The following is a 26,606-nucleotide window of genomic DNA, read 5'->3' as shown; positions in this document are numbered from 1 at the left end:
AATAAGTTAATTTTAAAGCACTCCATCCAGTTTGATAGGGTCTTCTTTACCCCGCCCCCAGGGATACACATGAAACCAAGTCATTTATTTGGCAATAACTCGTTTCTCTCACCAGGTTTCCCGGAGAGGTTTAATTTCCTCTTTTTAAACTTGAGCAGTGGTGAGAACGGAAAACCCGGAGCAGGGTAAGTACTGGGGCTGCCTGATGTCTGACGCTACAACACTCCACGTGCATGCGAGCACCGCGGGGTGGAAAGTTCCTTCGGCACCTGCAGGCCACCACACAGAAATAGAGGAAGTTTTGTGCAACCTTAGACATGCCAGCAGAACCACAAATCTGCTGCGTGTGTACTTTGATGAGAAACAACTCTGAAGACACTACCTGGTTTGTATTAAAAAGTATGTCTTTATTACCCTTTTTCAATCTCCAACCCGTATACAAAATTTAAAAATACACACACACCCACGCTGCCATAAAAGGTTATCCCAAAAGATCACTTGGAAATCTTTCAAAATATGGTAGATGCATTCAGAGGCAGAGAAGTGGACTACGTATATGATCAAGCCCCTTGCCTAAGGAATTTCATTAAATAACACTTCCCCTCTCACAGCCCTCTCCTTTGAGTTACTTTAGGGCAATTATAAAAATAATCTGTTCAAAGTCCTTGAGCTAGGACTCATGATTTTTGTTTTTCCCCTTTTGAATGGATCCAGAAGGAAGGTCTGAGAACCCTGCCCTTGGGGTGAGGGGGGAGGAATACCTTTCATTCACCCCGGGAGCCCCTCAGGGTGGCAGCTCCTCCACCAGCGTCTTTGTTCCTGTATTTTCTAATATTTCTCCTACTATCACATGAGCCTGGAGATTACCGAGTCCAATCTCACATCACAAGTGAAGAAACTGAGACTGAGAGAGGCTAACCAAAGTGCTCAGGGTCACACAGTGAAATGGGGGCAGTCATTCTGCTGAGTCCCAGTCCTTTTGTTTTTTGCTATTGATATTCTAGAATTCTCCCTCCTGCCCCCACCCATTCACAGGAACTGGAGTCACGTGTAGGACATTTGGAATCAGCACACACAGCACTTCCTGACTTGTTACCGATGACCCCTAGGAGGTTATTTCTTCTGAAGACCTTGAAATACTTTTGCATTTGTTGTCTCACTCGCTTTTTTAAACATCTTAAAATATGGCACTGAGCTTCTCTCCCCCTCCCTCATGCAAATGTTTGTTTCCTCTATTAGGTACCCGCCTGCCACTAGAAATAACGTGTGTGAGTCTGTCTTCCTCACTTAAAATATGGTAGAGAGGCTGGACGAGGAGCCGAGTCAACTTCTCAGAGTGTAGGCCACAGGATGACACCCGGGAGCTGCCCACGACTTGGCTGGACCGCTCCTACTTCCAAAAGGAACACGTGCTTCTATTTGTTGTGAGTCCCCCTCCACCTCCTCCCGTGGTCCACGCTCCTCCCGCCACTTTTTCTGCCTGTTTTCCTGCTCTTGCCTTGAGCCTGTGGAAAACACTGCCGACTGCTCCTGCTATGAACCCTGCTGAGTGTCTTCCTTTTCTCTTCCCACTCCCACACTGGCCCACATTACTTCCCAGGGCCCCGGACCACCCCTGGAAACCACAGGGAACCTTGCTCCTTACTCTGGAAACCATGAAGCAGAAACATTATAAACGCATGGGTGTAGGGGCATTCCCTTCAAAGCTGTCACTTTGAACATGTAAACACTGCACGGAATGATACTGTGATACCAGTTGTCCCACCTCCCCTCTTCCCTATACTGGGAATTTGCATAGAGGACGTCACCAGGAAGAGGGGGGAGGGCACCACTCTGCAGTCTCCAACTCCTTCCCCCAGAGAACACTTGCAGACCACAGGAGCAAGTGACGGTGCAGGAGAGAGAACCCTGGAGGTATCGTCAGCCCAAGTTAATTCAGTCTTTTGGGATTCATCATCTCGTTATATAACCATCCCTGGTGTCAACATCTGACTCGGAAGTGTCACTTGTTTCAGAAGGAGAATCTTCAGACCATAGACACTCCACGGGAAAGGACGGCTGTGTCCCTCCTCCACTGGCTACCAGAAGGTTTGTTTCCGTTTCGTTGGGATCCTCTAGTTCGGTGCTATCTTCTGGAAGAGATAACTCTGGAGGGACTTCTGAGTTGTCGTCGAGGACCCTCACAAACACAGAGTTTAAATCCACATTGAAGATAATTCTGTCCCCAGACCCCTCCGTGGAGCTGCCATCCTCCTCAGAAAAGCGGTCCTCCAGCCGAGTCCCTCTCCCCTCGTCCGCCTCACTAGTGCATTCCGGCGGCCAGGGGCCGGGCCCTGGTGCCATCAGAGACTCACATTCAGCCTCAGGCTCGGGCAGGTCAGTTTCCTCAGCATCTGGGTCACAGCAGTCCTCCACGGTGGAGGAGGAGCCAGAGGCCGGACACAGAGGCCTGCCAGTTAGTCCATGCATGGTGTAGCCCCCCGCGTTTGTTCGGGGGGTTGCTTCATTATCGCTGTCACTTTCATCATCATAATTATAATCCCATACTTTCTTCTTTCTTTTGACGTGAATGACCTCCAACAGAGCCACGGCTTCCAATGGCGGCAGCTCAGCAAATACCCAGGCTGAAAAGTTATAAAAATTCTTTAAAAGGAAAAAGAGAGAGTCTATCAATTCTAAGTGTTTGTTCCTTATTTTTGGACATAATAAAACTTAATGAGATTAACTGCACAGTGATAAGGATGGTGATGATGAGAACCACGGTAATACCTAACAGTTACATTTTTTTTTAGTATTTTCTAATAGTAACAGTATTTACTATTTGCCGGGCACTGCTTAGTACATTCCACGTTATAATTCATTTCACCCTCACAACTGCTCTATGAGGTAAGCTTACTATTCTTATCCCCACTTTACAGATGAGAAAATGAGTCAGAGAGGTTAAGGTTCACAATAGTCAGGGGTGGAGCCTGGATGTGAAGCTCAGCAGGCTGCCTGCAGCACCTGACCACGTGCTAGCTGGCTCTCCCCTCACTGCTTTTTGCATGTCAGGAGAATCTATCCATTTAGGCTGAAGAGATTTCAATTCTGGATTGCCAAGACATTCTTAAGTGGATGAGGAGAGACTCTAGGGAGCTGATTCCATTGGATCAAAGCATCCTGGACGAGAGGACCTTAAAGATGCAGATGACCACTAACGCGTGAGGGATGAGAAGAGTGGGGAGACTGGAGCTCACTCTACTCCAGCCCTTGAAAGAAAACACCTCCAGGACACACAGGGTGGGGTGAGCTAAGGCAAATACAGACAGGCTGAGGTTCACCCTGTCTCCAGATCGACTACAATGGGGGCCAATGGTGAGGAGGGTGGGCATGGGATTCCTTTCAATTATCCTTAGCACTGTTCTCTCTAGTCTCCCGTGCCTGCTTTTTCCCTGCTCTACCCAGACCCAGCTTTGGGATGAATGTTTCTATTGGGTTATTCATCCTTTTCCTTATTGATTCACAGGAGTTCTTTCTACAATCTGAATTCTAATTATGTGTCGATTATTTATGTTACCTATATTTCCCTCCAGTCTGTGGTTTGTCATTTTATTCTCTTTATGATAACAGTTGAGAAAAAGAAATTCTTAATGTTAATGTAAGAAAATGTATCAATGTTGTTCCTTGATGCTTTTTGCTTTTTGTTTCTGAGAGAATGAATCTTCCTTACCCCAAAGTCATATAGAAACTCCTATAGTGCCTTCTACAAATATTAGGAGTTTTGTCTTTCACATTAAAGTGAAAGACAATATACCTGGAACTGATGTTTGTGTATGGTGTGAGGTAGAGATCGAATTCCATTTCCTCCCATATAGACATGTATTGACCAGCCAATCCTTTCCCCACTTCAGTTCTACTCGTGTTCAGTCTTATTTCCTTACGTGTAGGTCTGTTTCTGAGCTCCCCATTTGACTAGATCTTTGTTAATGCTTTTCAATAAGGTTTGATAATGTTCTCTACAAAGGGCTTCTAACGACTTCTGTTAGATTTCTTCCTTCAGTGTTTTAAAAATATTTTATTACTATTATAATGGTATTCCTTTTTTTTTTTTAATTGTATAATTCCAAGTTCAAAATCAGGTAAAACTAATCTATGCTGCTAGTTATGTGGATAGCGGTTACTGCTTGTGGGGGGTAGTGAGGAGAAGGTGGCAGGAGAGAGACAGATCTGGGGAGGCTGGTCATGTTCTCCTTCTTGATCTGGGCATTAGTTACATGGGTGCGTTGAATTGGTGAAAATTCAGAGCTTTACTCTATAATTTGTGTACGTAAGTTCTTGGATGTTGCAAGCAGCTTCATGTTTATTTTCTGAGTGATTGTTGCTAGTGTATAAAAATGCAAGCATCTTTGTATTGATTATTTTGTATGTAACAACTTTGCTAAACTTATTAATCCTAATAACTTATTGCTAGAAACGTGAATTTTTTACTTAGTCATATCATCTATAAGTCATTGTTTCTACACTCACTCCTCAGACTTTAAGCTCCATAAGGGCAGGGTTTTTTGTTTGTTTTGTTCACTTCTATATCCCCAGTACCTAGAACATGTGGACACAAAGTAATACTCAATAAACATTTGCTAAATGCAAAGAAAAGAAGAAGAAAAAAAATAGATACATTAAAAAATTTCTAACATCTGTTCTTGACATACGCAAACACACTAGATCTAGGGGGTTCTGTTTTATTGTTCCTAGAGTTTTACTTAAACACAGAGCAACAATTTTTAATGGAGAAATACTAGACCGACATGAGATAACAACACCTCCTGTAATTATTTGGGGTTAACAAAATGACAGGCATATATATAATTGGCATATAATTCTGAGGCATCTTAAGGAGAGGAGGAACCCCAGGAGGACCTGGGAGGAGGTTTAGTCAGGAGTTTAGGTAATTCAGGCACAAGATTTATTTAGGAGGGTACGGGTGGGGCTACCGGCCTTTATATTTCAAGGCCTGTTGGAGCAGGATTTACAGAAGACCTCAAGGTCAAAGCAATGCATGGCAGATAGAAAGAGTTGGAATGAAGAAAATATGCTACACTGACAGATCAAAAACATCAATTCTTGCAAAACATGGATCACAGTGTGGATGAAACCCAACACAGAGCCACTTACATCTCATCAGGCGTAGCCAGATGCCAACTAAGTTCAAAGACTAATTGTAATTAAAATTTCCAGGAGTACACATACCACCCCAATAAACAATCCCTCCCCTAAACCACCCAGACCAGTAAAAATAGCAAGAAAAAGAAGAGAACAATTTTATCAACTACAGGAGAATATTTAAATATATGGCTATTAAAAAATAAGAAGAAGGTGAATGAGTTCAAACAGAAAAAGAAGATACTTCTGGATGAAAAATTATAAAACTAATATAGAAAGAAAGCAATGGAATAGGGAAAATGATAAACGATGGACAAACGTACTTGAGCCAAAAGACATGAGGAGGTTTTAGAAACATGTACGATCAATACCCAGACTTGGCCGAGTGGTTAAAGGCTCTGAACAGAAAGTATGTGCCTTGGGAAGCACAGAGAAGAAATGAAGACAAAGCGAAGTGGCTGGTTTCGCTAATAATTAAAGTAACAAAAATGAGAGCAACCATGCGGGACTGTTATACACACAATAATGAACAACAGTGGTAAACATGATGAATCAATGTCATCAGAGCTTTGGAGAACTGTGCACACCTACACGCCACCACTGGCACTGTGAATTACTTCTTTTCTTTTTTATAAGATAAATCCACTTTGTGTATTTGTTCCCCTGAAGTAATTCAAAATATAAAGGTAATCTGTATAAAAATGTTCATTGCATTATTCTTAATGGCCAAAAAAGAAAGAAAATAAAGGAAAAGAAATGAAAAAGAAATCAATCCAAACGCTTCACAGCTCGGACATGATTAAAGGAAAAACGATACATTCATAACAATGGAACAGTGTATGATCGTTACATATAATATGTGGACAAAGTAGAAAAAGAAAATATAAAATGCAAAATATATGTTTAGAGGGACGGAAAAGAACCCAGAGTGTTGAAACCTCATGGTGATTTTAGAAAATGGGATTTTCTTCTGTGAGAATATTTAAGTATATAATAAAAATTCTTAAGTTAAAATAAAAAATAAAGACAGAAATTAAAAAAAAATTACATACCAGCACTTTGGGGAACTTATTTTTTAAGCATATATAACCAGTGTGTTGCAGTATTACTATGGTGCTTATGAAGACAACTAGTATCAAAAACATAGTAATCAATCCTCCTATTTTGGCAGATTCTGATGACTCTGTGGATGAAAAATAAATAACTTTATTTCAAAATAAATCCAATAGACGATCTCAAGTGGGAATAAATGCACGTTGGTCTGGTGGTGGAAGGAGATAGCAAGGGAACAAAAGTTGGAAAAACTATTGTTAAATACAAAAAAAAATGCAAAGTAATCCAAGTATACATTTTTTCAAAATAATAGAAATGACAGATTTAGTTTTTAACAGTAAAATTTCTTTCAGTTTATAATTATATTTTATGACTGCGCTCTAATACAGTAGTCATTAGCCACCTATGACTACTTAAATTTAAATGACCAAAATTGAAAAACTCAGTTCCTGAGTCACACTGGCCACATGTCAAATGCTCAACAGCCACATGTTCGTATGCACTGCAGAAAGTGAAAAATGGGAGTGTGCCTGAAAACAGGGAGGTCATTCTGAGGCTGGACTTTGGCCACGCTAGGACCCCAAATCTGGGCTCTGCTGACCTTGCTTCGTCCTATTATGAGTTCTGCCTTAGAGTCTTGTCAAAATTCCATTTGGAAAATTTTAACATTCTGACTGAAAACAGCTTTTTCCCATAAATCCAATTGGACCGAGAAGACATCAGTAGTTATGTAATGACAATAGAAAAATTCTGAGCTCTTTTAAATTAAATTCCAGCAAATCAGAGTGAGACAGTCAGCCTTGGGAAAGAGTCTTGGGAAAGACATCAAGACTGCTTACTTTCCTGAATGTTTGTTGAAACTGAATCAACTTCCAGGTGGCTATCTAAAAAACAGACACACACACACGCACACACAAAAGGCCCACCACCAGTTCATGCTTATACGTTACATATGTGAACTTGATTGCCTATAACCAATCAGGAAGTAGTAAATATTTCTCCTTTACAGACTCTACACCTATCACAGAATTGGCCCTGCATCATCCTTTCCCCACCCCCATATCTATAGCCAAGGTAAATTCTTTCAAAACAACTTACATCTTTCTTCCCCAGACTCATTGTCAGCCCCAGGGTGGCGGACATGTTGTCTTCTCCACCCAGCCATGTTGCTGGTGGTTCAGACTGTATGTCCCAGGACCTGGTCATTTTCTGGCTTGCATATGGCTCAATAAACCCTTTCTTTCAAAAAAGCTTTTGACCGTGAAGGTTTTTATTGTAACAGTAACTAAGGCTCTTAAATTTCCAGAAAGACTTTTATTAATATTAATGTTGTAACCATAGCCTCAGGCAAAACAGGTACAGAGGAGAAAAAAGGAAAGGTCAGCCCTCCTAAGAGCCAAGGGTGGTGCACCTCACAGAGTAGGAATGAGAAAAGGGCAGTAAGGGCAGGGTGGCTAGTGCAATGGGCCACCATGGATTCCAGCGGCTCTCGTCCAGCAACATGTCACAAGCTGTAACCTCTGGTTTCTCTTCCTGGGGTCCTCATCTGTAAGATGGGATGAACCCCTACCGTATTAAGGTGGTTGTGAAGATTAAAAAACAAAACAAAGCAAAAACACCCAGCAAAAATGGGAGTCCCTTTTAATAAGCCGCTGTCAACTAACCAAAACTTAAAAACGAACCTAATTGTAGTTTTAGCCTCCCAGGAGTGGAATTTTAAACCAATTAGTCTGTAATTTCCAGGTTAACACTAGTGAAGTGATCTGCCTGATAAGACGTCTCTGCCTTTCCGGAAGGGAGTCCCATCCTCTTTCCGCCTATAAAAACCTTTCATTTTGTGCAACTCATCGGAGTGCTCTTCTACGTAGCTACTGGGTCTTACATTCATTTTTGCTCCAAAAGACACATTAGAGCTGATTGTCCGGCTTGGTCTTATTTTCGGGGAAACAGGGTAGATAGGATGCTGCCCAATTCATGAATTGCTTCATAAAGCCAATTAGATCTCCAAATTTATTCAGTTGAATTTTGTTCTTTAACATTACTACTTGGAGTTTTTATTAGTGTAATATTGTGGTTTATACTAAGAAATACAATTTTTTTTTTTTTTTTTAAGGAGGGCACAGCTCACAGTGGCCCATGCGGGGATCGAACTGGCAACCATGGTGTTATTAGCACCACACTCTAACCAACTGAGCTAACCGGCCACCCCAAGAAATAGATATTTGAGCTTTGACCCAATTCCTGGCATAGAGCTCTGTAGACTATCCTAAGTGATAAGAACAAAGGTGAAAGGAGTGTCTTTCATTTCGTAACAAGTCCCTTTCAACCGCACTTGAGTGTTTATTAATAAGTGTCTTTTGGAAAGCACCTAAGTATGGGGGCCAATTGCCAGGGGAACCAACCGTGTTATTAAACGGTTAGAACTTCCAGCCCCACCCCACAACTTCCTGGGTGGGGAGAAGGACTGGAAGTTAAATTAATCACCAATGACCAATGATTATTTATCAGTCATGACTCTGTGATGAAGCTTCTATAAAAATCCTACATGATTGGGTTTGGAGAGCTTCCAGGCTGGTGAACACATGGAAATGCAGGGAGGATGGTTCACCTGGACATGGCATGGAAGCTCGGAGCTCTTCCCCCATATCTTGCCTCATGCACCTCTTCTATCTGGCTGTTCCTGAGTTGTATCTTTTCATAATAAACTAAGAATCTAGTAAGTAAATTGTTTTCCTGAGTTCTGCAAGCCATTCTACCAAATTATGAAACCCAGAGAGGGTTATGGGAATCTCCAATTTACAGCTGGTCAGTTAGAAGCCCAGGTGACAACTTGGACGTGTGACTGGTATTTAAAGTGGTGGTGGTGGCAGGGCAGTCTTGTAAAACCGAAGTTGGATTCCAAGCCTTGTGCTACTAGACACAGAACTCGGGCAGATATTAATCAATCACGCAGCACCCCTGCCCCCCCCAATGCTTGGCTTAAATAATGCCCAACCTAAGGGCACACACAACTGCCTTGAATCACTCCCTGAAATAAAAGTGTTTCCACTTCAGGAGGATTTCTGACCATATAAAGGTAGGTATCTGCTTTTCCCTATGGTATGGCAACATACAAGTGACTCCGCCACTTAGTGGAGAAGGACCCATAGAAAACATCTCTGCGATATGCCTTTAGCAGAAGAAATCCCGTTCGTAGTCCCCGACTTTCAGAGTCTTCTTTAAATAGGGTTTCCCACAGAGTAAAAGCAAAACGTGAATTTTCTAAAACTCTCATACCTGATTCCTGTCCAGGTTTAAGCAGAGTACATTTTGTGGGAGATTCAATTATTTTTCCCACATCGCTGTGCTCAAAATAAACAGATACACAGTGGTTTGTGTTTGGAATTAAGTTGTCGATGACATAAGTGAAATTTCCAGTGATGGTTTTTGCATTTATTTTCGGTTTATGCTGTAAAAATAAGCAAAACAAATCAGTAAGACTTTGAGTAGAATTTTGTTTAGAGGCAGGCCCTAAGAATATCTTTGGGGATTTGTCTTCAAATCTTAAATAGGGGTAGAAATATCATAGGCTTGGCAAGAAAAAGTTTTTATAAGTCACTTGGAGCAAGCGATTTATCACAAAACTACACATATGTGTACACAAACACATACATTTTAAACATGAAATCTCATCTAGCAACTTCATTTTACAAATGAGGAGAAAAAGTCCCAATGAGGACTAAAGATCTCCATGAAGTCATTTTTGCAGGCTTATCTTACAACCAGATAAGCCTGCAAAAATAGGAAAATAAGATTATCTTATTAATGATAACGTGTCTACTTTACACTTCAGAAAGTGCTTTCATACATATTAACTCATTAGACTATCAAAAGAGTCTGCAGAGTAGGTATTATTCCCATGATCCAGACAAGGGAACTGCAGCTCAGAGTGGTTAAGTAACTTCCTCAAGGCCACACAGCTTGTCTGTGGCAGAAGTGAGGCTGATGTCTAGTTCCCTGTCTCCTCCCTTAAAACACCTTGCCTCTTCTTTCCCAGGTAGTTCTGTTCCATTTTGGAATTAAAGAGCTGATATGAAGGCTCCTTCATGAAAAATAACTTTTGTATAATGCCTTACAGCTTTCAAAGTACATTCTTACTAGTAGTTCTATAAATTAGGATTTCTGGCAATTCAAATACAGCCTTCTGTAATTATGTTTTTCTTCAAGTTTCTATATGAAAGGAGGGAGAATTATTTAAAAACAAACCAACACACTGAAAGCTCATGCATGGCAAATAAGCAATGAAGAAGAAAAAGGGGACAGAGCCACAAACAGTGCCATGGCAAAGAGGGCTCTTGCTTTGTAGTGGAACAGTTTAGGGGTAGCTGAGTGTCACAATGTCTGGGTTCTACACTTGGTGTTGCCATCGTGGGATCTTGATTAAGTCTGCAATGCTGCTCCCTCCTACCGTGTTTCCCTGAAAATAAGACCTAGCCGGACAATCAGCTCTAATGTGTCTTTTGGAGCAAAAATTAATGTAAGACCCGGTATTATATTATTATATTATATTATATTATATTATATTATATTATTATATTATATTATTATATTATATCATATTATATTTTATATTAAACCCCGGGTCTTATATTACAGTAAAATAAGACCGGGTCTTATATTAATTTTTGTTCCAAAAGACACATTAGAGCTGATTGTCCGGCTGGGTCTTATTTTCGGGGAAACACGGTATATCCTATGTGCTTCCATCTGCCTCCCCCGTGACTGGCATCCACAGTCCCTGCTCTCAGCCAATGCCAACCCCTCTCACGCTCATGATACTCCACACACTGTCATCTCCTCTAGGACACTGCTCCCACAACCCCCACTGGGACACTCTCCCATCTTAAAAATTCCTTCCCTTGACCCCACTTTCCCCTCCAACTACCACGGCATATCTCTCCTTCCCCCTATAGAAAAACTCCTTAGAGAAATTAGCTCTCCTCACCGTCTCCAATTTCTCTCTTCCTTCTCTTGCTTGAATCCACTCCCACCAGGTCTTTACCTCATCACTCCATCAAAACCACTCTTATCAAGGTCACCGTGACTTCCATGTGCCTAAATCTAATCCCCAATTCATAGCCCTCTTCTAACTTGTTCCGTTTATAGCACTTGACTCCGTAGATCACTCTCTCCTTCTGGAACTTTCTTCTCTCAGCTACCAGGACATCACCGTCACCCAGTTCTCCTCCTACCATATTGTGTTCCTTCTCAGTCTCTTTGGCTGTTTCCTCCTCATTTGCTATCTCTCTCCATTTTTGGAGTTCTCCAGGGCTCTGTCCTTGGATGTCTTCTCTTCTCTATGCATGACCGCTCCCAGGTGATCTCACCTGGTGTCAAGACATTCAGTCCATACCAAGAAGCCAACGCTCCCCAGAATATCTCTCGGGCTTGGACCTCTCCCCTGAACTCCAGACCTAGTACATTCGATTCTTGCTCACTATTCCCCCGGATGCCCTCTAGGTACCTCAAATTTAGCATGTCCAAGAATGAACTACCGACATCCAACCTATCCACCAGCTCTGTCCATAGTCTTCACCATTTTAATGAATAGCAGCTCTGTCTATCTAGGTGCTCGTGCTGAAAGTGTTGGAGTTCTAACTTCTCTCTTTCTTTACCACGGTGCACATCTAATCCATCGGAAAATACTGTTGGTGTCACTCACAAAATATATGCAGAATTTGACCGTTTCTCATTACTGCCAAGTGGTCGAAGTCACCACCATCTGTCACCTGGATAACACTGGCTTTTTTTTTTTTTTTATCTAATGTAATTTAAAGACTAATTTTCTTTAATGAAGATGTTTATCAATGATAACTTTCCTCTTACAGTGTTGTCAATGTCCTAATAAGCATAGGTGTCTTATTTTAGAAACAATCTAAAACAGAGAGTTAGTAGCTCATGGATGGAATATAAATTAGATGTGACTGGAATAGGATAATGAATGAAACCTGTACAGTCTCTAAGCTACATAAGCTTATTTTTGCTCCCTCTTCCTAATCAAAGGATTAGGGTGCTGATTATAATTCAGGTGGATATTAAAGAAAAAATTATAATAATTATATGATTTGTAATTCCTATTATTCCCATATAAATTGCTAATTCCTAAGAAGTTACCAGCCTCTGAACTGGTCTCCCAACTTCTGCCTTTGGCCCCTATGGTCTATTCTTAACACACCAGCCAGGATGCCCTGTTAAAGCGCTGGCTTCTCCAGTGGCTTCCATCACACTCCAAAGACTCAGACCCACAAAGCCCCACAAGATCCAGACCCCTTTCCTCCCTGACCTCATCTCCTTCGATTGTCTTGTCTCGGTCACTCCATTCCAGCTCCCCGCTTCTCAAACCCACGGGGACCACTCCAGCCTCAGGACCTCTGACTTCCTGTGCCCTCTGCCTGAAATGCCCCTGATACCTGGTGGGCTGGCATTACCTGCAAAGCTTTTATAATTGGCAAAGGGCCATGCAAACATAAGCTGCTATTTCAGCAAGGCCCACCGCAAGCAGTTTGTCCATTTTTCACTGATTCCAGCTTTCTAAGCGAACAAATAATATAAGATCCAGGTCTGTCTAATACCAGGATCACCCCAAGGTAACTGCCATTCAGTTAGGTCTTTCTGGGAAATGAGGAGGGAACAGAATTGCCAGAAAGAGCCATTTCCCTTACTGTGCATGAGGGCTGGACTGGTAGAGATAGATGCTTTTTACATGCAGCTAAACCATCCCTTTGAAAGAAAATCTCACTCTGACGTGTTGAAATTTGCCTGTTCTCCCCATCTACACCACACACTTCTCTCTCTCCTGTGTGTCCCTTGATGTGTGCATGTGACTTATTCTTTGAAAGAAGGCCGTACTGGTAGGCTCAGGCAACGTATTTCCAAAGTGAATGAATTATGGACGCTTCTCTCATGAAATCAGACCACACTGATCCAGACACTTTAGTTTTAATTGTTCAAATCATTACAAATGTCTTTTCTTTAAAAGAAGATAGTCAAATATCTTCATTGCCAACTCAAAACTGTTTTGACCACTTACCTTCTTAATAATCCCTCCTGACACTTCTTCGATGACAAGTGATAAGTAAACATGTAATCCTTCCCCACGAAGTATCTTGGGTATGACAGGTGGAAATTTCACTATCACTTTAATGTGGTCAGTAAAACCAACAATCTCAAAGTTTGGTGGTTCCAACGACACTGTTCAGAAAACAAAGTCAGAAACAAACTCCAGCGTCAATGATTGTTCCCACTGTCATGATACCACCTTACTTCTTTCTAGCTATCTTTCTTTTAATCTGCCTACGGCCCAAGCTGAGGCATGGGCTATGGTTTTACCTGTGAAAACCTGGGAACAATGAAAATTAAGTGATTTGCTTAATATTACCACAAGAAATGGAGGATAGATTTTGGGATGGAAGTCAGTACTGTCCCAATTTTCAGGCTGTTTTCTAACCACAAAAAATGACTTCTGTCCATATTATAATAATACATAACCATTGTAGAAATATCAGAAAACAGATAGGCAATTGTTCCTGAATGTAATCATGTTTTGTCCATGCTGTATGTGTGAAGATATATTTAGACATATATAAATTGAACTAGTGTGTGTGTATATATGTATGTATGTATGTGTATATATATATATGTATATACACACACACAAATATATGCATATATACATATATATGTATATATATACACACACAAATATACATATACCTAAACTAAAATTAAATCATTCTTACCCATATTGCTTTACATAGAATATATTTTTACTTATTTCATAAACACATTAATACATATTTATCTACATCAAGGGCTGGCAAACCATAGCTGGAGATTTCTAATGGCCTCCACGTTCAGAATGGTTTTTATTTTTGAAGGAGTTGTAAACACATGAAGACTATGTGACAGAGACCGTTGGTGGCCCATAAAGTATAAGGGGATGTTTTCCTCTGGCCTCTGTAAGTATAAGGGGTTGTTTTCCTCTGGCCCTTTACGGGAAGTCAGCTGATCCCTGAGCTTCATCATAAGTTTTCATGGCTAATTGTATTCTGCTGAATGGAGGTACCATGATTTAACTGATTCACTGTTTTGAACTTTTAGATTGACTCTAATTTGTCTGAATAGAATCTGTGTATTCTTGAGTGTTCTTGGAGCTAAATCTTTGTATTTGTCCTTAATTTCTTTAGGACAAATCAATAAAGAGAAATTCTGGATTAGAACAGACACGTGTTAAGGTTTTTAATACATACTGCCAATTACCTTCAGAAAGACTGTGCCAAAGTACACTCCCTAGATTTCCTCTAAACCTGGGTATTTGCATATTTTTAATAGCTGCCATTTTGAGTCTTGAAAAATGGTATCTCATTATTTTAATATACTTTCTTTAAAGGTCTGAATACCATGATCTATATATATTGTGCTTTTCTTTCTTTTCTATGTGGACACACTCAGATATGTCTATTTATACGCACACAGAAACACACAAACAATTCCAGTGAATCTCATAAGTATCTAGGTGTTTGCTAAATTGGGATTAGCTGTCATTATCATCTTGTAGGTGGTAGTGCACACCCACACAGCCTTTCACAGGATGCTGAAACTGAATCTTTCTCTTGGAAACAGGATGCATATTAGGACACTGAAAAAATGACGGAGTCTGGCTGAGGGCCAGTGACAGCTGCCCTGGAGCGGTTAACCCAAGTGCCATAGGAAGCTGACTCCAGTCACAGAGAAAAAGGGCAAACCCATTTGGGCTCCAGTCTTCTCTAAGTCTGGGCCCCATGTGCACGCATACCTGGGCCTTCACATGTAAAACACCTACTGGGTTATGATCTGGGGGAGGGGTCGTAGTGTTAAGGAAAACTCTGGCCTGCTGCCCACTTTCTGTTACACTGTAAAACAAACCAGTAAGTAGCAGCTACTACTGACTGACTGCCTTCTGCAGGCATTAACTCACCATCATTCCACTTTCTGGACAAGAAAACTGAGGCTCAGAGAAACAAAGTAACTACTCCCCGGTTAAAGAGCTAGGAAGTCAGAGGGCCAGGAAGGGAACCTAGCCCAGAGTCTAAAACACCTCTGTAGGCCTGCCTATTTCACGGCAGAGAAAATAGTAATGATCTTGATGGCAAGGCGGAAGATGATAAGCAGAGAGCCACTCACTGTTTATTCCTGGGAAGATGCTCTCCCTGCTCGTACAACTGACCAGGGTTGTGTTCCCTCGGAATGCGACAACTCTGGGGACGTACGTCTCAGGCATGCTTTCCCACACATTGGTTAGGTCACAAAATGATCCTGTGACCTCTGTACAATCCTTCACAACCTTCATATCCTCTGGTTTACTTCGAAAGGAAAAGAAATGGTAAAAGGAAAACATGAGCATTTATGGGATAAGACTCTGTTAACTCCACGTCCCACTTTCTCAGTCCTTCCTGATTCTGCTCAAATATCAATGTATCCAGTCATTTGGCCTGAGCACCTCATAAAAAATGGAACTCCTTATCCTACCCTGCACACCGCCTTTCCCCCCCCCTTCCCTGTCTATTTTTATTCATACCATTTACAACAACCTGCCTCATTATGTTATCATTGTTTATTGACATCTGTGCCAACTTTCAGAATGTCTGCACCAGTGGGGCAGGGACTTGGGTTCACAGTTGGACCTCCTGGCATGCAGTCGGTGCTCAGTAAATATTTGCTGGATGAATGAATGTGCAAACCTCAGGCTTTCATTGTAGAGGCCCCAGATCTCCTCTCCCCTGCAGGACAATCATAATTGCCCTCCCTGAGGTCCCCTCTCTCTCCTGCTGAGGACCACACGGCCCAGTCCTAAGTCAGCCTGTGCAATACAGGGACAACATGGGCTTCAGAAAAGTAGGTGGGAGATCCATGTGACTGCCTAGTGCAGAGAGAAACTTAAGTCTCAGCAGGGACCAAGGAGAAACTCGCCAAAGGCCCTCTACTGGGTCAGTCAGCAATAGGAACCGCTGTAAGCCAAATTAACAATGAACAACAGGATACTCTGAGGGGCTACTGGATCAAAGCAATGACTTATGAAGGGGACTGTCACAAACGGGAAGAAGAGAGCCACAAAAGGCTTCATCAGTTGTGTCATTCATCCTTGTGGCAACCCCTAAGTAGAAGGATTAGCTCAGAGAAGACTGAGCTCTGTGCCCAGAGTCACAGCAGGTTAGTGACCAAGCCAGACTTTGGACCTGAGCCTTCCCTAGTCTGGGCCAGGCCACTTTTTGATGTGCACATGCCTCCCTGAGCAAAGAAAAGTGAACACAAACCATCCATATGGTCACCAGACCTCAGACTCCTGTCCTCAGAAAACGTACTGGTTTTACACATTCAGACTTACTAAATCAGAGAAATAATTGTGTAAACCATACATGATAACAATTTTGCTTCTGAGGCTTGGACCTGGAGAAATTGACTTTGGTTATAAATATAAGCTTTATCAAAAATAGTTTTGGATTTTTATTCAATTTAATTAAAAGTGGATTTGTGTGTTGTCCTTGGACTTTTAAAGCTCTGAATGGGAGGGGAGGGAGAGCGAGAGCGAGAGCGAGAGCAAGAGCGAAAGCGAGAGAGGGACTGACTGTCACAAGTAAAATCACCTCTTCCCCACTCCCACATCATAGAAATATATATAGCAAGAGAAAAATGAACCGTCAAACTAACCTCATGATTGTGTACCACAGTGTATAGTGAGTTGGTACAATGGAATGATTTCTTAATTCCCATGATAAAATTACCCGGAAATTTCTTAATGTCATCCTGAAAATGCAGAAGTCCTCTGAAAAATATAAAGAAAACAGGAGAAAAAAAAAAAAGAAACACTGAAATCCAGAATCCATGGTTGTATCTTGGCCACAGTCCAGACTGTCTCCAGGGATCTGGAGCCCACACTTCCAGCAAAGCCCTCTCCAGAAGCCAGGGTTCTTGGAAACACAGGAAGGAAACACTTCTACTGGACATGAGAAATGAATGGATCTAACTGTACAATTAATTAATGAGCAATACAACGTAGGGCAGGCCACGATGGGAAACAGGAAGTCAATATCCTGTAAACGGAATTTGAACTCATCCAATTATCAGTGACGCTCAGTAGCCCATGGGATCAAAATGATCCAGGATATCCCACGCCAACCCATTCTCTCCACTCAGCTTGCAACTCCCCCTGCAATCCTCCCTAAGCTCAGCCCACAGCAAGCCTTTCCGCCTGCGAATTCCCCACTCAAGTCATTCCCCATTGCAGAGGGGAGGGAGAGATAAAGGGGCCATACCTTTTCAGGCATTACCCGTCCACAACAATGCTACCGTAGCTGCTATGATCAGACCCATTCTACAGACCATGAAATTGAGAAGTTGAGCTCTACAATGCTAACGCAGGGAGTTAGCTAACGCTGCAGCGAATGAGGCTCTAAAGCTGCGTTTGTCAAATCCCGCCTTACACGGTTCAAGTGTTTAAGATCATCTAAGTTTCCTAACCGTAATAGGTTACGGCCTGGGCCTCTGCTTCTTGGTTGCCAACTCTTTATTCCCCAGCTCATCACAAGGCTGGACACATATTTAATGCATAGTGAAGTTCTGTGGACAGATTTATGTATATGGGCAAGACGCTTAGTTAAAAAAATTATTTTCCTTTACCTGATACCAGACATTGGATAACAGGTAGAAAAGTGCAAATTACAGGGAACTTATTTCTGGGTCATTTTTATTTGGCATATTCTGTCTCTCCTCATTCTTCTATTAAGAGGTTTCCCACTGAATATTCTTTTAAGGGGTTTTAAAATGATCTCTATTGTTCTTATAATAGTTTTGTGAGACAAATGTGAAAACCAGAATTGGCTAATTTGGGCTCCTTTTACAAAGAAAGTATTTGAGAAAAAGGATTTAAATAAAATGGGCAATGGATCTGCAGCCGAAAATGGGTTCTTGATGTGGGTCGCAGGAAAGAATTCCAGGACACACTAAGTAAGTCAAGCGAGCAGTTGATTTATTAGAAAAGGACCATACTGCTCTCAGGATGGCGAGAGAAAGGGCAGGCTCAGAGAAGTGCAGCCACACCAACGACAAGAGAGGTCTGGCGATGTATTGCATAAAAAATAGAAGGGTGGAATATTCAGGACTTAAGGGCGGTGAGGTAGATGTTGTTAGGCGGGTCCTTGCTGACCCCCCCTCCATTCAGGAGGGGGCATTTTTGTCCTTACTTGGCTCTCTCAGAGCTGTCATGGCAACACAGGGGGTGGAGATTTTTCTTCGCTGGCATATTAATAGCTTTATAACCTATACAATCATCTAAAGTTCACGTCAAAGGGCAAGATGATGGCCGATTCTCCCTCCAGCCCACCCCACGCCGCAGAAATCCAGTTCTGGCCAGACTGTAGTGGGCTTTTTCCTTAACTGCTATCCTCGCCTCTCCCTTCCTTCCCCACCCCCCCACCGCCCCCCCTCTGCCCGCAGCCCTATTCTTCCTGCCTATAGTAACAGACTTGGGATCAGAAATCAAATTTCCCACATTTCAGACTTCTGAATGGCCACCCCAACACTCTGACCCTTACACAAAATGTAGTCAAGCTAAGAAAAATCTCTTACCAGACAAAGCCTGTAAAGTACCAAACACGAGGCTGATGTACACTAGGAAGGAGAAAAACATGTTAGAAAAACACTAACACTTTCTCTGGGCTCAATTTAGAATTGTTGCTCTGGCTCTGGCATTCTCTTACACACATCTATTAATATTGGATTGACACTGTCTCGGGCAAACAAACAAAAACATGCTGAACTTAGTGGTTCTGAGAGAGTTGATATTGGTCACATGACATGAGGATTGAGTCCTGAGTGGATCCAAAACAAGATCTGCTTGGGAACTGGCCTAATAACAAGGGTTGGCTGAAGAAGGGTCCCGGGACGCAGTTACCTGTCTGGAAAAATTATCAGAACATGAATAAGCATGTTGCTAATTAATAAACTTTAAAGGTAAAGATATTTATCAAGGGTGTTGAAAGGTGCTGGTGATGGGAATTGGGCTTCTCATTTGTTTTTTTGGATGTCACAATGAGTTGGAAGGAGGGGTTACTGGCATTTTTCATGGGTGGAGGCCAGTGACATCATTTACACACTCCAAGGCATGGGGCGTCGTGCTCAGCGGAGAAGTGTCCCATTCAGGGATCCCATACTCATAAACTATGGGACAAATGATACAATGATATGGAAATAGAAATAAATAGGAAGGTAGAGAAAAGGCATGAATAGGACCACAGGAAAAAGTTGATAATAAATGAAAGTGTGGAAACCAAAGTTCAGGGATGACTTTTCAGTCTAGTGACACTGGTAGGAGATAAAGGGCTTGGCCTCTTTCCAAATATAGGAGTAGACTGATCAATTCCATCCTGGATTAGAAGGAGGGTATTAAGAGAAATTACTTCCAATTACATACAAGGATATTCTCCATCATTATTGAGCCTTAAGTCATTCTTGTTTATTGTTTGTTTCCTTAAAAATAACAATAGGGCAGAAACCCATAAGCACAGGCTTCTTATCTGGCCCGGAACCTTGAGCAGGCTGAGCCCCAGTCCTCAGGAGGGCTCCTGATGGTGATGACTTCACAGCCTTGCTTCCATAAGAGCTGTGATAAAAAGTAGCACTTACCCACGAGATACACATTAAGTGGTCTCATTGCAGAGGCATGCTGGCTCAAAAGCATCTTTGTTGTTTGATAGGTCCTTTCTTTACTTTCACATCTGAAAGGAAATCATTAGGTGATCAAAATGCTGAAATGTCTAATTAAGAATGATTAAACACAAGACAATGCAGGAACACAAAGACGAGCAGGAAACTCCTGCTCGCAGGCTTCCCCTGCCCTCCTGGGAACTAGACAATTTATTGCATTATTGCATGTACATGAAAAGCCTGATCTCAGCTTCCGGGACCAATTCCCTACTCGGACAGGAAGAAATTTTAAATCTAACTCTTGAACAGGCAACATAGTCATTTGGTTCCAAAATTTTAAACATACAGAAAAGTAAAAATAAAAAGAAAGAAAAAAGAGAGAAAATACAAAAAAGTAAATAGTGAAGAGTGTTGCTTCCTTTAGAAAACTACTTTTATTTTATTTTATTTTTTTTTGGTAAGTTCTTCAGAACATCTTTATGCATAAGCAAAAACAAATCTATGTCATTTCTCCCCTGCTTTTTCCACTTAAAAATATATTTAGGAGCTCTTTCTACATCAGTACCAAAGATAATTAGTTGCGTTGTCTATTCTACAGACATGCATCATTTATATACTCAGTCCCTAGAATGGCTATTTGAGTTGTTCCCAATTTTTTTCTGCAATTAATTGTCTTGGACATGCATCATTCCACACCTGGGAAAGTCTAAATGAAGGGGAGATTTCCAGAAGTAGGACTGCTAGGCAAAAGGGCATATCAGTCAGGGTCCCAGCAGGAAACAGCTCATTCAAGTAGGATGTTTTGAGAAAGTTTTTCTCTTTTTTTAAATTCTTTTTTTCTTAACAGGACTTTATTGGGGAACAGTGTGTACTTCCAGAACTTTTCCAAGTCAAGTTGTTGTCCTTTCAATCTTAGTTGTGGAGGGCGCAGCTCAGCTCCAGGTCCAGTTGCCAGTTATCAGTTGCAGGGGGCGCAGCTCACCATCCCTTGAGGGAGTTGAGTGGAACCAGCAACCTTGTGGTTGAGAGCCCACGCTCCAACCAACTGAGCCATCTGGCCATCTGGGAGCTCAGTGGCAGCTCATTGACTTTATTCTAGTTTCGGAGGGCACAGCTCGCTGACCCATGTGGGAATCGAAACGGCAGCCCCGTTGCCCAGAGTTCGCGCTCTAACCAACTGAGCCACCTGTCCACCCAGAGAAAGTTTTTAATCCAACGTGTGAGCAGGATATCCGTAGGCATAAGGAAGAGTGTAGTACCTGAAGCTACCAATAGCGGGGGCTGTTACCTCCCTGGGCTTGAGGAGTAAAGGGAAGGTGCCAAAATCGGACTTTGGAAGGAGAGAATCCTGTGTGAGGACCTAAGATGTAAGCCAGACACAGCCAGCCCAAAGTGACTGTGCAGAGTGGGGGCTGAGGGATAAATAAGTCATCCATCACTATCTTTCCTCCCTTCTCTTGGGGCTCCACGTTGGTTAAACCCAACCAGAAGTCAGAGAACAAAGATGCTGGTGGTTGTACCTACAGAAGACAGGATCCCAGGGCAAAGTAAAGGGTGGGGAAGGAGGAGGCTGGGTCTGGAGGGGGAGATATAAGAGACCCAGGACAAAGGGGCTATGCATTTGTAACTTTGATAGAAAAGGCCACAGTCCCGCCCTTGTGGCTGTACCAATCTACACAACTACCTGCAAGGTGTGAGAACGTTTTGCCTTCCCACAGTCTCTTCAGAGAGGTTATCATCAGGCTCTTGGATTTTTAGGAAATAAACTCATAAATGAAAAATTGTTTTCAGACTAATATTCAGTTGTATTTCTCTCATTTTGAGATTGAGCATCTTTTCATATCTGTAAGAGCTATTTGTATTTCTTTTCTTGTTAACTGTATCTTTGCCCATTTTTTTATGGAGTTGTTGCTTTTTCTTCTTACTGGTTACCAGGAGCTTTTTAAGTAGGAGGGAAACCGACCCTGTGCAACAAGTCACCTCTTTTTTCCCCTCCTCTTGTCTGTTGCCCTTTGATTTGCTTGTGCTGCTTTTTTTTGTTTGTTTTTTAACCACACAGCAGTTCCTGAGTTTTACAGCAGTTTCTGAGTTTTGTTTTCAGATTGAAAGTATTTCTTTTCAGGGGGAGGAGGGTGGTAATGAGAGTATAAAGGGGATCAAATATATGGTGATGGAAGGAGAACTGACTCTGGGTGGTGAACACACAATGGGATTTATAGACGATGTAATACAAAATTGTACACCTGAAATCTATGCAACTTTACTAACGATTGTCACCCCAATAAACTTTAATTTAAAAAAAAAGAAAGTATTTCTTTTCTTAGTGTCTGCATTTTGAGTCACAGTTAGAAAGCCTTCCTCGCTCCAAAGTGAGAGAGAAATTCAAGAATTTTATGGAGCCCCCCCCCCCCGCCAGTCACTCTTGTTCCTTTCCTGACTCAGAGCTTTTGTCTCCATCTAAGCAACAGGGCTCTCTAGATTCTGGGTGTTCCTCTGTCCCCAAACACTGGGGCAGCATCAAGCCCCAAGTCAAAATGAAAAATGACTATAACATAGCACACTTGAGTTCAAGCTAAAAACTAATTTAGAAGTCCTCTTGACTATCACGGTAACAGGTCCCACCCAGGGTGTTCTCCTAGAGAAATACAAGAGATTCCAAGTCAACACTGCCATTCCAGCTGCAGACGCCACAGACCATGAGAGATCAGGGCATCTGTGCCCACAACTTAGCCCACAACACTGCACCCATTTAGAACATCTAGAGATGTGTCTGTGAAACGTGAAGCCATTTCCCATCACTACTCCTCAGCAGAGGGCTTGCATGGTTGGAGACATTCCTTAGAGGCTGGGCGTCCCTAGATTGCAGGCTGCCACATTGGGGGTGATTCCCTTACATTTGAACGTCTGCTCTGTGCCCTCTGGTCCCTGTTTTTGTTTGATAGTGGTACATCTTCCTTCTGCATCTGCAGAACACGCAGTCCCTTCAGCAGCCGAGAAACACACACACACACACATACACACACAAAAGCTCACAATTAGAAGTCCGCTCTCTGGCTCAGCGCCAGGGAACAGTCCTCCCCTTTTTTGTGGCTGGTGACTCACATGCCACTTTCAACCAGATATCTGGGAACTAACTAGACTCCAGCTTGCTCAGAAAATCTATCTTCTTGTCTTGGCAGCCTGCCTGGAATTGTTAATGAAGCTCCTTATAACTCCCCCTGACTACAAATAGATCAGGCTTCCTAAGCCTCGCTCTTGTTACTGTCACCTCTGTAGCCAGGGCCAGCTTTAGTTCCCAGAGCCCTGCACGCAGATGGGTCCCACATTTGGTTTACTGCTCTTCTGTGGCTGTTTAGAAATTCTTAACAACTTTATCTCCAAACTGGTCATTTGTTCGGGAAGACTGATGGGATAATGAAACATGCACTGGGCTTGGAGCCTCAGCTCAAGCTTGCTCTTGCTACCCTCTCCCCTGCAGTGTGAGGGTCCCAGGCCCTACCTGGCCTCTTTCTAGATCCATGACTGTCAATGTTCTTTGAGTGGGGTGGCAGCTGGATCGCTGTTGGAGAGTCCCATGATGCACTGGTACCTTCCTGATGGGTGTGCAGGGAGGGTGGGGGCAGGTCAGGATGGAAGCCATCCTTGCCCCGGGCTGGCAGTGTCCCACTTCAGCCAGGAAATGCCAGTCTGGTGGGGGTGTGCATCTAGGTCAGCTTTGATCCAGGAGCAGAGTTTAAAGACCCTGGGACTTCGTCAGTGTGCTGTGGCTTGGGATGGTAGGTCCTCAGGAAGGGGAGACTTGACTTCCCCAGGGCCCATCCCAGGCTGGGGTGTGGGGCAGCTAGCAGGAGGTAGATCCCAGCACCCTTCAGGCCCAAGTGCATGCGTGCCTAGAGTCACCAGCGCAAGGGGCCCCAGGTATGTGTAGGAGCTGCCCTGGCCCTGAGTTTCCCTGTGCATGAGTCAGTGCTTCTTGAGTGTGTGTGTGTGTGTGTGTGTGTGTGTGTGTGTGGACGGGGGTATGGGGAAGGGGACCCTCTCTTCCTCCTGGCTACCTTCCTGAGCCTGCCTTCACTTTGCTTCTTCTGGCTGGTTGGAGGCACCTTCCCAAAATGTGTAATTTGATGACTCTCCATGCGAATTAATTGCTCTTATATTTGCAGTTAGATCTGACTTTGTAAAATATAGATTAGTCAAATCATGCAAATAATTATAAACAGTTTTTTTTAACTTAGAATGACATTAAATAGCGAATTTAAAAACAGCAAGTTGAGACAGACTATGGAAGAAAAGAAAAAGCTTTATATTTTAGTACCTTTAGTGGTACTTTTATCTGGAAAATGGCATTTTCTTTTGGCCCACAGATAATTTTTGTTCCATTTTGCAATCAGAATGCTTCCTATAGTTAGCACAACATAGTGTTAACTGACAGTGTTTTTTCTTATTGGTGACATAAAATAAAAGTACATCTTATACTCAATAGCATTTTAGTTTTGGTAGAATATAATGGCTGATAGTCAAAGAATATAGATATGCTGTTGACTCTTAATAGTTTGAAGGTTTATACATTTAATAGGAAAATGAGTCCAGTATGGCTGTGTGTGTGCAAGTGGGAGGGATGGGATATATAATTTAATAAAAGTTTCACTTTCAAGACAGTAACTCTGGTGCTATAGTTCTCCCAATTTTTTTTTTTAGACAAATTACCATTTGTCAAATTATAGGAACCAAATTTTGGGCAGATTAACTTTTAAATAAATACTTTTAATAAATTAGAAATTTTAGAGGGAAAATGGGTAAGAATAAAAGAGCCGTGTAGATTTTTGATCATTTAAAATTGAAAAACAACTTGTGAACAACTTGTGAACTTCAAAGTTTGGGGCGGCCAGATGGCTCAGTTGGTTAGAGCCCCAGCTCTGGGCAGCGGGGTTGCTTGTTTGATTCCAACATGTGAGCTGCGCCCTCCACAACTAGATTGAAGGACAACAACTTGGAGCTGATGGGCCCTGGAGAAATACATTGTTCCCCAATATTCCCCAATAAAATTTATAAAAAAATAATTCAAGTCATTTCCTGGGACTAACAGGTCAAATCTCATCAAGTATACTGCATATTGCTATGAAAGTTTACCAGATGTTTTCTTTAGAGCAGATTTTCATAAGGCCTCGCTCTGTCCTTTTACTCCCTAAACCTAAACAGCAAATGTGTATGTGTGGGTGGGTGGGTGGTACTTAGAAACCTTGCCAAGGTGTGGGGCAGCTGTCGGCCAGTGTAGCATGATACCGGGGGGGAGGGAGGAGGGACTCCAGGACTTCCCTGCACCTGCCTCTGCCCCTCCCACCTCGTCCCGCTCAGATCTGACCCTCAGGCAAGTCAGACCGGTTTCTAAGACCTCTTGCCAAACAAAAAGTAGGAAACCAAAGAAATATTAAAAAAAGAAAAGGAGGCCAGGTATCTAGAGTTTCCCAGTACAGCCATCGCTAGACACATAAGTACTTTGATGGACAGAACTCGACTTTAACTGGTTAATTTGCTCCGGGTCGCAACGCAAACGTCGATTCGCACGTTTCTCACTACCTCCCGACTCCGGAGGGGGATCCACTCCTCTGTCTCGGTGATGATGCCCCGTTAACCACTCCAGCTTCCAAGCGGTGGATCTGGAAGGACGTAGGACACTCCAGCCCCGGTTGCCCCTGTGACCCTCTCCCGCACGGGAAAGGATGGTTAATTCCGGGTGTTCTCTGGGAGGACAGGTCCAAGTCCCAACCAGAGGCCCGAGCGGGTAACCCATTTTTGCAGGCGGAGTGGACCATTAGGAATTTAACGCTCGAACTCACAACGGTTCACATTCTGCAGCGGCAGATGCCCGGTCCCGGGCATCCTTGCTGGCGGGGGAGGCAGGGAATGGGGGAGACAATGTGCAGGGCTGGGTGCAAAGAAAGGGGCTCCGGGGTAGGGCTATGAATAGAAGAGGCCGCGGGGGGGAGACAACCCTTAAGGGGGCGGGGCTGCAAAGCCAGAGCTCCTCAGCCGGGAAGGAGGCGGGAGGGGAAGGAGTCCCCGGGAGGCTCAGGAGGCTGGAGCCGGATTCCGGGAAGCGGCTGCAGGAACGCGGCGTTTGCCGGGAAGTCAGCCGCCCTGGCGATCCCCGCCTCCCGCCCCATCCCCGCCTGCCCCGCGTTACCTTGGCAGTTTCGCGTTGCCGCTCCGCTCCGGGGCGCTAGCCTCGGTCCCAGCCTCTGGAGTCAGGCTCCACCGTCGCCCTTTCGGCGCTCGCGGCCAGGATACGCGCTGCTGGCGGCCCCTTTGGCTGTGGCGACTGGCGACGACCACCTCGGGCGGGAACCGGCCGAAGCCCGCCCGGAGCGAAAGTGGGAGGAGCGGCCAGATGGTGGCCTGCAGACGCCGCTCCCGAGGGCTTACGGGGTCGAGCCGCAGGTGGTCCTCGGGCGGAGGTGGGGAGTCCCCAGCGCGGAAGCGCGCCGCGAGCGCCCGCCTCCCTCGGCTCTCCCGGACCCAGGCGAGCGCCGCGGCGGGCTGGGGCGGGGATAGCGGATTTTGTAATTTACTGACGTTTGTTAAGTCCGCCCCTTACCAACCCCCACCGCCACTCAATAAAAATGCGTTGAACGAATGAAATGAATGGATTGTTTCCTGGCTTTCCCACGTACTAGTTATATAAACCGCTCCGATCA

The 26,606-nt window shown here is 43.3% G+C and overlaps 1 protein-coding gene across 1 annotated transcript; it reads right to left on the bottom strand.

Annotated features, from left to right (window-relative positions):
- Window positions 1-390: 390 nt before the first annotated feature.
- On the bottom strand, window positions 391-26,448 carry IFNAR2 (interferon alpha and beta receptor subunit 2). Its single transcript, XM_033132224.1, has 9 exons — window positions 26,096-26,448; window positions 19,891-19,982; window positions 18,835-18,876; window positions 16,918-17,032; window positions 15,394-15,572; window positions 13,262-13,422; window positions 9,469-9,640; window positions 6,192-6,322; window positions 391-2,643 (listed from the first exon to the last, which is right to left on the bottom strand). The coding sequence occupies exons 2-9, from the start codon at window positions 19,943-19,945 to the stop codon at window positions 1,954-1,956; spliced, it is 1,545 nt and encodes a 514-aa protein (XP_032988115.1). The 5' UTR covers window positions 19,946-19,982; window positions 26,096-26,448; the 3' UTR covers window positions 391-1,953.
- Between the last annotated feature and the right edge of the window lie 158 nt (window positions 26,449-26,606).

The sequence above is a fragment of the Rhinolophus ferrumequinum genome, chromosome 2 (assembly GCF_004115265.2).
Source record: "Rhinolophus ferrumequinum isolate MPI-CBG mRhiFer1 chromosome 2, mRhiFer1_v1.p, whole genome shotgun sequence".
Classification (NCBI taxonomy): domain Eukaryota; kingdom Metazoa; phylum Chordata; class Mammalia; order Chiroptera; family Rhinolophidae; genus Rhinolophus; species Rhinolophus ferrumequinum.
This window is presented reverse-complemented; position numbering and strand designations above follow the sequence as displayed.

Excerpts from the sequence above, each read along its gene's own strand:
- IFNAR2 (XM_033132224.1), bottom strand. The coding sequence starts at position 19,945 with ATGCTTTTGAGCCAGCATGCCTCTGCAATGAGACCACTTAATGTGTAT. Across the intron at positions 9,641-13,261 it reads CAGGAGGGATTATTAAGAAG|CATAAACCGAAAATAAATGC; the intron begins GTAAGTGGTCAA and ends TTATTTTTACAG. Across the intron at positions 6,323-9,468 it reads TAAACCTGGACAGGAATCAG|AGTCATCAGAATCTGCCAAA; the intron begins GTATGAGAGTTT and ends TTTCATCCACAG.